Source organism: Syngnathus typhle, linkage group LG22 (genome assembly GCF_033458585.1).
Source record: "Syngnathus typhle isolate RoL2023-S1 ecotype Sweden linkage group LG22, RoL_Styp_1.0, whole genome shotgun sequence".
In the NCBI taxonomy this organism is placed as follows: Eukaryota; Metazoa; Chordata; class Actinopteri; order Syngnathiformes; family Syngnathidae; genus Syngnathus; species Syngnathus typhle.
Genome location: NC_083759.1, coordinates 8,027,293 through 8,039,919, shown reverse-complemented (window position 1 = coordinate 8,039,919; position 12,627 = coordinate 8,027,293). Strand labels below are relative to the sequence as shown.

Sequence of the window (12,627 nt, the reverse complement as noted above, 5' to 3'; positions counted from 1 at the left end):
CAAGGGTTTCCTGAGCCTTGAAAAACACTCAGCTTGGTTCAGTAAACTAAATCACAAGTATGGGGAAGACTGCTGATCTGACTGCTGTCCAGAGGACCATCATTGACACTCTCCATCAGGAGGGTAAGACACAAAAATAAATTTCTCAAAGAGCAAGCTGTTCACAGAGTGCATTTTCAAAGCACTTCCACAAAAAGTCTGTTGGAAGGGGGAAATGTGGCAGGAAACACTGCACAACCAAGAGAGATGACCGCAGCCTTAACAGCATTATGAAGAAGAGTCGCTTCCAGAATTTGGGGGAGCTTCAAAGACAGTGGACTGAAGCTGGAGTCCATGTATCAAAAGCCACTGTTCATAGACGTGTACGGGAAATGGGCTACAATAGCCTTATTCCCATGGTCAAGCCACCTCTGAACTCAAGACAACGGAAGAAGCGTCTGACTTGGGCTATGGAAAAGAAGCACTGGACAGTTCCAGAGTGGTCCAAAGTCCTCTTTTCAGATGAAAGCAAGTTTTGTATTTCATTTGGAAGTCAAGGCACCAGAGTCTGGAGAATGGCTGGAGAGAAGCAAAATCCAAGTTGCTTGAAATCCAGTGTGAAGTTCCCATAGTCAGCGATGGTTTGGGGAGCCATGTCAGCTGCTGGTGTTGGTCCATTGTGTTTCATTAAGTCCAGAGTAAATGCAGAGTTTAGAGCACTACATGCTTCCGTCTGCTGAAAAGCTCTATGGAGATGATGATTTCATTTTCCAGCATGATATGGCACCTGTCCACAGTGCCAAAACCACCAGTATTAGCATTACTGTCCTCGATTGGCCTGCCAATTTCCCTGACCTGAACCCCATGGAGAATTTGTGGGGTATTGTGAGGAAGAAGCTGAAAGACACCAGACCCAACTATGCAAATGAGCTAAAGGCTGCTATTGAAGCATCCTGGGCATCCATAACACCTCAGCAATGCCGCAGGCTGATTGCCTCCATACCACGCCGCACTGATGCAGTAATCCGTGCAAAATGATTCCCAACCAAGTACTGAGTGCATCAATGGACATTTTCAAATGTTTGATTTAGTTTTGCTTTTTTAAATCTTTTTTTTTTTACTTGGTCTGAGGAAATATTCAAATTCTTTTAGATAGGATTTTTGAATTTTCTTAAGCTGTAAGCCATACTCAGCAATATTAAAATAATAATAGGCTTGCAACATTTTAGTTGATTTGTAATGAATCCAGAATGTATGAAATTTTTGTTTTTTTAATTGCATTACAGAAAATAAAGTACTTTATCACAGTATTCTAATTTTCTGAGACAGTCCTGTAATTCTTGGGTTTATTAACAACACCTTGATGAGAGCCCAAGTGTAGGCAATCATTGGTTTTGTATTTATCATAAAACACACACACACATCACATGAGTTGTATCCACTTTGCAACTCCTTGTTACAGTTTGCGTACACGTGTTGGTTGCATCTAGGTGATAAGTTGAATGACCTCAGGGAGGGGCAGGCCTGAGCATTTCTCTTAGCTGCAGAATGTGTATATATTTTTTGTCCTATCAGGGTTCATGCATTGGCCTTTGATGACATCAGCATTTTCCGACACTGCGATTGGCTGGTTCGAATAAAATTTGAACCTCATTGTGAATCTCACCACGTAATCTAATTTTTATACTTAAAGACTTAATTGGATAGTCAGTTTAATGATCTGGGAAACCACTTCCATCCGGACAGCTTAATGGAAGGAAATCAAAGCACGATCAATTTTTTGATGTCGTGTTTATGCCAATTTGGCTCATTAAGGCAGAATTCTTGGATAAAATATTATTTTGGCCTCACAGCAAATCAGCGCCTGCGGTTCTCCATTCCCACACGACATTACGTTTTAAATTACAGGCCAAAGGAAAGGACCTTAACGTAATTGGGCACCCTCCCACCCGCAAAGTTTGTGAGCCAGAAATCTTTCCAGAAGAGTGAAATCCGCATTTTCTCGCAGGTGTGATGGCCATACGTCCAAATACTTTTGCCCATGTCTTTTTCATGGGGAACGTGGGATTTTGCTTCCCACACATTTAATGGGAGGCACCGTTTGTGATCTACATGTGCGACCGATCACTAATCCGACCAGAAGATGGACTGATCCATCTTAAATTCTTTAAACAACATGTTTCTTAGAGGATTGGGACAGAGACAAGTTCTTTGTTCTGCTGTACTTGTTCCTTCACTTTCACTCACTTTCAATACCATTTCTCACCCCCCCTCCTCATTTTCACTGACCCAGGAGAACAACAGCGTGATTCATGTGGCTCTCCTACGTGACGTCCTTTTTATTCTATCTCTGCCCCTCGCCCTCTTCATCCCCTTATCCACCGCCTCACGCTGGTTCCTTCCTCTTGTTTTGGGCTGATGCACACAGGGGCCCCCCGGGTGGGCTTGTCCCCTGTCCCAGCCCATCCTCAATGGTTCCTCTGTTTGACCCCCCAACCCTCACCCCTCCTCCACTAAAGAGGATAATAAGATCCACGATAGCGTGTGATCAGCCGCCGCTCATTATACAGGAACGTTCCGGGTTTTATCGCCTCCGTACATTACGTTACATAAGCACTTGACATTCTGCTTGCATGGTGCATCGCACGGGTCGGCCTACGCACGAGGGCAATGTTGTTTCAGGATGTTATCGCGTAATTACAAACAAGCAGGAAGTGATAACAAGGAATGAGTTTGTTCACTGTACTTGTCTTGAAATCAAGCATGTGAATCAGTGGTGGTGGGGGGGATACTAAAGCTGACGCTAAAAAAAAATTCAAATATTTTTTTATTCTATTGGTAGGAGGAGCAAATCCTTTTCTTTTTTTCTTTTTTTTAAATTGAATAGCTTAATGCTAATGTGTAATGTAAAATGTCATTGACAGTCCAACAAAAATTAGCATGGACATTATTTCAATTACAAACCTTCAAACAACTGCTACTTAAATCCACGCGAAACACAACTTTTGACAATGACTAGCAAAAGGTGTGTATAGCGATATGCACACCAACAAGCTGTCCTATTAAAAATATTCAGATAGTGTGCAGATGTGCACTTCTTTCACAGGATAAACACCCACACTCGAGATGAAGTAAATCTTCACGTTGATATGATCTCAACTAGAAAGTCAGGCAAGGTTGACAAAACAGCACGACGGTCCTTCTCATAAGAGTTTCAAAAGCTGCACCTTTCTTGGTTGTGCTTATATGATGCATCCTCCACCCTCGGCTGCTCATTTCCTCTGATCGACCACTTTCTGCAGCACGAGTGTACAACCAGCTCATGCTCTCTCTCTCGTGTCATACATCATACAACACCAAACACACTGCAAGACAACATGTTATGCAGCTTTCTTCCAACCACCATAAACTCACTGGAATTCTTTTTCTAATCATTTGAGGTCTTCATTAGTCTAATGAGTGACACTGTCAGCAGCATTGTTTGGCTTTAAACTTGTCCAGCAAGGAAGCATGTGACAGCATCCTCCTATTAAGCTAATTCAACTAATATGAGCTGGAATTTAAAAATAGAACAATGACAATCTTGTGATGGCCATGATGATTGAATCAATGATTTAAACACGCGTGATGGGATGGGGGCGCAGACAACCACAACATGGCGACCGAACACACAAGTGGAAACGTGGCTTAAGGCTGCGCATCCATCATTGTGTCATTTGACCTTTTGAGATGATAGAAGCAAGTGTGAGTTTTTGACCCACCGCCCATAAAAAGAAAAAAGTCGAAGACAATATGAGGTGTAAAAAGAGCAGGTGGCAGTGGTGGGAACTAAAGTACAAATACTCCCTAACTGTACTTGTATTTCACAGTCAATAAGAATTAAAAAAGGGGGCGTGGCCAGAGCAAGTGGCATAACAACAAGTCAATACATCAAGTAGAATCGATATTTAGACGAGACACAAACAGGGCAGGTGGTACAAATAAAACGGTCATTAGCGACCGCTTCCCAAATATTCCTTCGCACATCGCTGAGTAATTTACACCCGGGTTCGAGCGCTGAGTCAGACACGAGATCACATGCAGTGGAACGCATCCTGGAGCAACGAGAGCTCCTACAGAGTCAAATGAGAAACGCATGAGCTAAAAACAAACCTTGGCATCGTGCTTTTCAACAGAGAGGCTGCTGGTTAATTATTAGAGTTTTGTTTTTTTTTTTTAAATCCAATTTACAAGTCATGAGGAAGGCCTAGGACCTAGATATTTGAACGCTTCACATAATACTTTAAGCTGAAGATAAAAAGAGCACTATGTAAATATATGAATATGGATAACTAGTCAAATAAATTATGATTTCATTATTTTTTTTTTTCACTTTAGGCTTTACACTAGAGAGGAAATATTTATTTGAACTCAATACGAGCACAAAATAAAAGAAAGATACATATTTACCGTTTTTTTCCATGTATAATGCGCAAAATCTAACTAATTTATTGTCCTAAAATCTGGGGTGCGCATTATACATGGGTACAAACCCCCCCCCCCCCCCCAAAAAAAAAAAGATTACTTTTTTTTTTTAATCCGGATATGATACGGAGGCTGCCATTACAGATCCGCTTTCTTCTCTGCTGTTCACTTCAAACACGCTCCATACAAACACAATGCTTTCGTATCAGACAATGTACCCTACACAAATCCAAAACATTTCTTCGCTATTGAGTTTGCTAGCGCATGCGCAGTGATACTGACCGGCAGAACAACATCCGGTTGTTACCAAAGATGATTTTTTTTCTGAAATAATTTTACGTTTACGGACTTAAGTAGGAGTCAAAATTTGGGTGCGTATTATACATGGGTACAGGCTTTTTTCCAGCATCAACATGCCATTTTTATTATACATGGGGCCGCATTATACATGGAAAAAAAACGGTAATATTAACCACAAATAGTTTGAAGACTGGTGCTGCGTCACAGACTTGTGTTCTAAATCTGTTTTATGACTGCGGGATGTCTGCACTCTCAAGCGTGACTCAGCACAAAAAAATAAAATAGCTGCATCAAAATTTGGCCACACACCTGCCAGGCATTGAGGGTGCTAAATCATTTGAAGATTAAATAAAAATAAAAAAAATAAAAAACATAAGAGGAATGGCGTACCTTGTTATCGAGCATGGCGCCTCCCTCGACCGAGATTGAAGCATCCTCCTCCTCTCTGTTCCGGGCAACGTCCCGCTGGGCTGAGCTTTCTGCTCCCATGGCCGAGCAACGGTGCTTGTCTGCCGGCTTGCCTCAGGAGATTGAGTCTGTATCCCACCCCCCCAGCGTCCAGAAAAAAAACCAAGTACTGGCTACAAAAATGCAAGCTGTGTGCCGAGTCACTGCAGCGGAGTATGACCTGGATGGATGAAACGGGCGGGAGAGAGAGACAACTCTTTTACAGCGCCCTCCCTCCTCCTCCTCCTGCCAGAATCACACGAGGCTCCACGCCTTGCAGCATCACTGAGGTGCACTCACTATGGACCACAAACAGATTGTAACACAGCACTCGGTTTTATGCAAAGGACAACATATATTTGACATTTGGGGTGTCATTAAAAAAAATCAACTGCTATCTTAAAACAGAAACAGGCTCTCTTGGTGGTTATATTGTGCTTTTAATTTTCTTTTGACAGTTACTTACAAAGTGCATTATCTTTGTCAGGGTTTTCCAAACTATCTTGATCTATGATTATGTTGGAAGGTATGTAACCAGTAATAAATAACCTAGCTTGTTCCATCCTACACAATGTCGTAAAACATCCACTGCTCTGCTAATCTAGAGGTCAAGGGCTTTTTAACTTGTCTATTCAGTCTACTATCACCACCACCCTTTTTCTCTTAATAAAGATGCTCTTGTGGGAAGCGAGAGTCAGACTTCATTCGACCATCGCTGTAAACACAGCGACGAGTGAACTCTCCGCCTGCAGGTGCCCAAAACGACTAACTTGTCTCCGTGTGGTTCTTGCAAAATAAGTTAGAGTGAGCACCACTCTAACATTTTGGTGCCGAAACCCGGGACCCTCATACCCGCCATCTGGCTGACGGAGGAAGACGTGCTGCATTGTCGACAAGCCAGCGTCCATTAGGAGGACCTGGAAAAGAAAGTCCTGGGAAGAGAACTTCTTCACTGGGCCAGCATCTTAGGTCTGCCTTCGTCTGACAGAGGTGGTTTGACGGGACCCGGCAATGCAACGAACCAGGAGACACGTAAGTTAAAAAATAAAAATAAAAAATAAATTTTAAAAAACCGCTGATACGGCTTTGGTTTGTCCGAGCTATGATGTACGGCTTTGGTTTGTCCGAGCTATGAGGTACGGCTTTGGTTTGTCCGAGCTATGAGATACGGCTTTGATTTGTTCGAGCTGTGAAACGCGTAAAAGTGCACAGGAATAAAAATAGGCAAGACAGAAGATAAGAAGTCTTGTGGAAGGAGGGGGTGTTGTAGAGTCCCCCTCCGGATGAAGTGGCTCTTCTGGAGCAGTGGTTTTCAAACTGTTTTATATATTTTTGTAAAATCTCACGTACCTCCGTGTACCCTCATTTGACAACCACTGTTCTAAGGGGACAACTTCGCGTTGGCAGGGCTGGGTAACTGGACAGTTGTCTTCAGTTCCCAGGGAAGGAAGGGATGTTGTAGAGTCCCCCATCCGGATGAAGCAGCTCTTTTATTTTTAAAAGAGGACTTGGCGTAGGCAGGGATAAGAAATTTGTGTGGTTGAATGTGTGACTGGTAGGATAAATTGACTAAAAAGCAGTTCTAGCATTGATCGACGGCAATAACACAGGCTAGTAATTTGTTAGAAGGTCAATTTAAACCTGCATTGAGGATCCTCAAAGAAAATAAAAAGAGATTGAAAAAAAACACTGGAGAAATTAAAATTAAGATGAGAAAAAGGAACGATAAATCTCTAGCTCTTGAAGGAGATGAGTTCATGGCGAGTAGATTTCTTGATTGTATGTAATACATGCTGAAGTGGAAAAAGAAAAGAGAGAGAGTTGAATTGTGCTAGACTGTGGTTGAAAGCTTCACAAGAGAGAAGAGAATAAATCCAAAAGACAGAAAGTTGAAAAGTGCTGCGACTATGTTTGTCAGGCCGGAAGACAATGAGGCCACAGTGCGCAGGCGCACTGTCCCGGCCACGGCTCCAGCCGCAGCTCAAGCAGAAGAGCAAGAGAGGCATTCCGCTCGTGTGCAAAACTTGTATACAACAACTATGCAGTGGGACAGGCATGCTGAAAAAGTTATCCAAAAAGGCAAATGTTCTGATGTATTTCATCTAGATGATGATAATGATCTAAATGAAGATACACCGATCTTCTTCCAAAGTTCCCAAAGGGAGAGGAAGAGAGAGAGACCAACAAGGCCGAAGGCCACCATATAATTCAAAACCCCCATCAGATTCTGACAACTGTTGGAACTGTGGGAAACGTGGACACTGGTCAATAGAGTGTTTTAGAAAAAAAACGGTGCCAGTCAAGGGGCAGAGGAAGAGGCAGAGGAAAAATCACATTTACAGCATGACAAGCTTCCTCTCCTTTGACCCCTCATGCTAATACAGAGAAAGAAAGAATAGATGCCCATATGACAGCAAAACATGTCATTGTCAGATTATTGGAACATTTTTTGGATTATTAGAGCTCCTGTCCATGCAAGAAGTATGACAATGCTGTTTGTATGCCCAATGACAAATGACCAGAGATCAAATTGTGTGTGTACACTAAAGTTAAAATTTGCAAATCAAGTGGTAAATAAATGCAACTTGCTTCTAGAAGATAAATGAAAAATTAGAATGTACTGTCCTCGTGTACGTGGGAGGGACCAGCTCATGATCGACCACAGGAAATGGCCAGCCTGTGACGAATCATTGGTGCTGGGACCTGCCCTACGCGCGCGAGAGCTGTGCATGTGTGTTAAAATGATGAAGATTGGCTAAACTTTTAGTGTAAAGAAATTTGTTAGACTGTGGTCTATCCAATTTGCACCGCAGAACAGAAATGATTTGGAAGGAGGTCAGACAATTCCTTCTGCTCACGAAAAGCTTCACATCTCAAGCAGCGAAGCAGTGTCACTTCCTGTGAATTCAAACTGTTGTGATTCAATGACAAACACAAACAACAATATCAAACCGTGTTCCGACGCTCGTCGGCGCAAGCGGTCATTGTGCCTGAAGATTTACCAGACATGTTTGTGCTTGTGAAATCCAAAGTAAAAACATCAACTAAGCAATGGCTGCCATCGCAAAGCCATGACGGGTGCTGCTCATCAACACGTCTGTCATCCCCTCAAGAGGGCTCATCACATTCCTTGCCGCCAGTCACGACTGTAGTTACATACATGCGCATACCGTACACTCAATAACAGAGGATGTGGAATGCTGCCCATGTGCGCACACGACTTCCATGTCGCGCATCCAAACGCCTCATCACAACTGATGTTGCACCCCGGGGCGCTTTGCCTGTATACTGGAAAAAAAAAAACATACAAAACCAAAATCATTTCATTTGCAATATTAGCACATTACCAAGGAAATACGCATAGTGTCAAGTGAAAACACAAAACAGTTTAAGGATCAATTGAGTGTATTTTTAAAACAAATAATAATCAACATACAACTGCAGTCATTGAGAAAAATTAATTAATGTGTGAGATTCTTTTAGAAATGTCGAACTCTTCATGAAATATAACATTCGGTATTAAAATATATTATCAAACAAAAGGTCACTGAGCATAAAGGCCACTTGTGCGTCCGACAGCGATTTGATTATGTGCCTGAGTCACGTAAAAAGTTCACAGTCGCTATAAAACGCTGCAGACCTGCAAGTTACGCTTTAAAGTTTTTTTTAAGACTAAAACACCTGAAAAGGAGAGGTTTGCGAAGCACTGCGTCGTCTTTGGCATATTACACAAATATGTGCAAATAAATACAGCATATGGACCACAAAGGCGATATGAGATGCTGGGGGTAATTGCGGAGTGTTTTCCCATCAGCGATGAGTCTTGATGGAACACGCAGTGCGCATCCTGAGGCCTGTAAAGAGAAACAGGATGACGCATTTAAAAACATCTCGCGTGTGTGCGTGTGTGTGATGTTGCCTCTCTAAGTGTCTCATCTCCTATCTTGTGTGCGCGGATGATTCAAGTGATTGGAACTGGTCCAGAATTGAACAAAGAAATGATGTAGTGTAAGTGAAACATTATGGAAAAGATCAATAATTTTCTCAAGGTCCAAAACATTTTTTTTTTTTGACAAGGACAAATGTCTCAGTTGAGTCACAGCATTCTTGGTCATCATGACTGATTCCAGTAAGAAGAATGAATACATTTACCGTTTTTTTCCATGTATAATACGCACCCTAAAAATGGCATGTCAATGCTGGAAAAAAGCCTGTACCCATGTATAATACGCACCCAAATTTGTTTTTGTTTTTTGTTTTGTTTTTTTAAGTCCCAATGATCGTCACACACGCATCTGGGTGTGGTGAAATTTGTCCTTTGCATTTGACCCATCCCCGTGTGATTTTGATCCATCCGCTGGGGGAGAGGGGAGGAGTGAGCAGCAGCGGCGCCGCGCTCGGGAATCATTTGGTGATCTAACCCCCCAATTCCAACCCTTAATGCTGAGTGCCAAGCAGGGAGGCAATGGGTCCCATTTTTATAGTCTTTGGTATGGTCTTAACTAGGCTGGATGTATTTTTTTTGTTGGCGTTGATTTCTCCGACTGCCCGTAAAGGCACCACCGCGATCAGTTAGGTTAAAATGAAAAGTGCGGACATGTGAAAAAGGCGTGCGGACATGTGAAAAAGGCGGCTCTGTATGGGAGAGAAGTTGAAGAGGAATAAAAACACCCTTGTAAACCAAAACTTGCCCCTCGTCGTGACTCGGAGCCGCAACAAATGTTTCAGATTTGTGTAGCGTACATTGTGACAGCAAACGGGCAGGTGATCGAGCAAGCGTCTGATACGAGAGCATTGCGTTCGTATGGAGCGTGTTTGAAGTGAACAGCAGAGACGAAAGGAACAAGGCAAAGTGTTGTGAAATAAAATATTACCTGTAATACGCATTTTGTTATTTGCTGATTGTATTAAACTATCACATTCATTGTCAGTCAAGAAGAGAAGAGGACTATTTGCATCGGATTCATAGTGCGCATGCGCAGTGATACGGCCTCCGTATGACGTCCAGTCCGCGATGGAGATTAAAAAACAAACAATATTTGACAATAACACAGGTTTCTGTTCCTGTCTTTGGTAATGTCACCCTGTCTTTTTGTTCCACGTCTTTGTCGGTCAGTCCTGTTGTTGGTTTTGTTAGAGAGTTATGTTAGTTTACCAAGTCTGTGTTTTGAGTTCCTCCAATGAACCCTGGTCCAAGCTGCACTTGGTCGCTCTGCTCCTTTCCACACTCTATCCGTGACAAGATTTTCTTCAAAAATTGTTGTACCATGATTTTCTTAAAAAAAAACTAATTAAAAAAAAATTGTACCCATGTATAATGCGCACCCCAGATTTTAGGACAATAAATTAGTTAAATTTTGCGCATTATACATGGAAAAAAACTGTAAGTCCTGGTTCAACCCAGTAAAAATAGGTTTTGGAGAAGAGGATATTACAATTAATTTGTGGTGCAAAGTACCAAATGTCTTCCTGTGAGCAACTGAATGTGCTCAGAAGAGCCCGGTGATCTCCTCAGTGAGCGGGTCCAGGTCAATGTCGTAAAAACAGGGTCGAGTTGGCAGACCGGGCATGGTGCTCATCTGAATGCGAGACAAGAGACACGAAAGCTGATTTGAGCAAGACAAGCAAAATTCTGCACAATTGAAATCTGCTAAAAACATTTGAAAAATCAATTAATTAATATTTGCTGTTGAATCTGGTGATTATGTCACCAATTAAGCCATTTATGGTGAACATGTGAGGACAGTATTGTTGTAACTTACCGTGAGGAGCCCAGACATACCATGGTCATGTGGTTTTAATAAATAAGAGGGAAAGATCATGGGAGGGCAACATTGAATTAAGGCAGTACTTCTCAATTATTTCCTGTGACGCCCCCCCCCTAGGAAGAAGAAAACATTTTGCGCCCCCCCCATGTTATTAACATTAAAGGAAAAACAAAAAATAAATAAAAAAGAAAGATCAACTTACAATTAAGAATAACTTTATTAATAACAGTGTTTTTTAGTCTGTAACAGAACAGATTCAAAGTGCTGCTGTAGAGCAAATACTCTTCCAGTGATACCGCCACCCCCACCTACTGCAGTGGATGTGTAATTACCCTTTAATCTAATACAGCCAAAAGAAAAACATGTTCCCGTGCCCCCCTTGGTATCGCACTACGCCCCCCCAGGGGGGCCCGCCCCACTATTTGAGAAGCACTGAATTAAGGGGAGACACTTTTGAACTTTTAGCTGCGACGCTATTTTAGGCCAAACAAGAAGAGGCGCCCATCCATATTAACATAAGTCACAACCAATTTATTTTATTTCAATTTTCAAAAGGATGTCAGACAGTTTCACACAGAGGCCAAGTTGGTCTCGTAAATCTCCCAAGAAAATGATCTGGCAGCATTCTTTGCATGCCTTCTTGCTTGTGACCCAAGGACCGCTTTACAAGGCTGTTAGTGGAACTGAGGCGAGAGGACGTGACTGGGGCAATTTCCTGTACGGCGAAAGGAAAGGCAGCACTGCAAGTAAACAAAACTTCGGGGAGGTTCTGCAGATGACTGGTACTGAGGTCATCATGACTCTTCAAGCCGCACGTGACTCAACGATGTGAGCGGGCTTGAAGAAATTCAACCGTGTGGCACAATGTCATTATCTAATGGACTGCATTAAGTCGTGTGAGAACGGGGAAAGCACTTTATCCCGAGGCCCTTCGATGATGCCATAGCGTTAGCCGAGTCGCCACCATGTCTGAAGAAAGTACAGCGGACCCCTTCTATTCGTGGATGAGAGTTTTTTTCGATAAATCTGAGCCGGTTGGAGTTGAATGGTGCGGGATGTGAACTCTTGGGGGTTCTATTGTTCTGCTTTTCAACACTCCCTCACATTTCATAGGAATGACATCATTCCACTTCCTAATTCTTAACCCTGCAAAGACCCCTTACCCCCATTTCTCAGGACTGAGTGTGCCCCCGGTCTCCCAGATATTTCCCCATCTGTGTTAAAGAGCCTTATTGATCAAATACATAGTTCAAACTGTGAGACTGTTTTGGTTGGGAGACACAGTTCAAGGGTCGTCGGTGCGGCGGCGACTCTGTGGGCCGCAGTAGATCAAAGGCAGCCCAGCCCTCAGCGGGAAGCGCACTGTTTAAGGAACGCGCTCGAGCCTATTAGAGGTCGAGAGGTTTCATCTCAGTCCAACCTGCGGGCGAGGAACCCATATGGCGCAAATATGGCTGTCTGCTACGTCGGATTTAATCAAATCTGTGCCACGGTGATCCGCAACATACCGTTCCCACGAGGGGATAGATGAAGCCGGCGCCGATGCTGGCGCGAACGTCTCGGATTGGCAAAACGAAGCCGGTGGGCGCGCCTTTGTTGGCCGGCATGTGGGAGAGGGACAGGTGGGTCTTGGCCATGCAGATCGGTAAAGAACCGTAGCCCTTTTTGG

General features: G+C 43.0%; 2 protein-coding genes across 7 annotated transcripts in view; both read right to left on the bottom strand.

The window, feature by feature from the left end:
- The window catches only part of akap12b (A kinase (PRKA) anchor protein 12b), a 26,272-nt gene extending 17,258 nt beyond the window's left edge, over positions 1-9,014 (bottom strand). The window contains exons 1-3 of one of the 2 annotated variants that reach the window (XM_061271016.1): positions 8,872-9,014; positions 5,372-8,478; positions 5,134-5,279 (exon numbers count right to left, since the gene is read on the bottom strand). In XM_061271016.1, the coding sequence (XP_061127000.1) occupies positions 5,134-5,232 (99 nt within the window). In that variant the 5' untranslated portion in view covers positions 5,233-5,279; positions 5,372-8,478; positions 8,872-9,014. Of the gene's footprint in view, positions 1-5,133; positions 8,479-8,871 lie in introns of both variants that reach the window. The other variant, XM_061271015.1, reaches the window with a different exon arrangement.
- Positions 8,578-12,627, bottom strand: part of mthfd1l (methylenetetrahydrofolate dehydrogenase (NADP+ dependent) 1 like) — a 19,859-nt gene continuing 15,809 nt past the window's right edge. For 3 of the 5 annotated variants that reach the window (XM_061271020.1, XM_061271021.1, XM_061271019.1), the window contains 3 exons: positions 12,467-12,619; positions 10,649-10,769; positions 8,578-9,044 (listed from right to left, as the gene is read on the bottom strand). In XM_061271020.1, coding sequence (XP_061127004.1) covers positions 10,680-10,769; positions 12,467-12,619 — 243 coding nt within the window. In that variant the 3' untranslated portion in view covers positions 8,578-9,044; positions 10,649-10,679. Of the gene's footprint in view, positions 9,045-10,648; positions 10,770-11,468; positions 12,379-12,466; positions 12,620-12,627 lie in introns of those variants that run through there. The other 2 variants (XM_061271024.1, XM_061271023.1) reach the window with 2 other exon arrangements.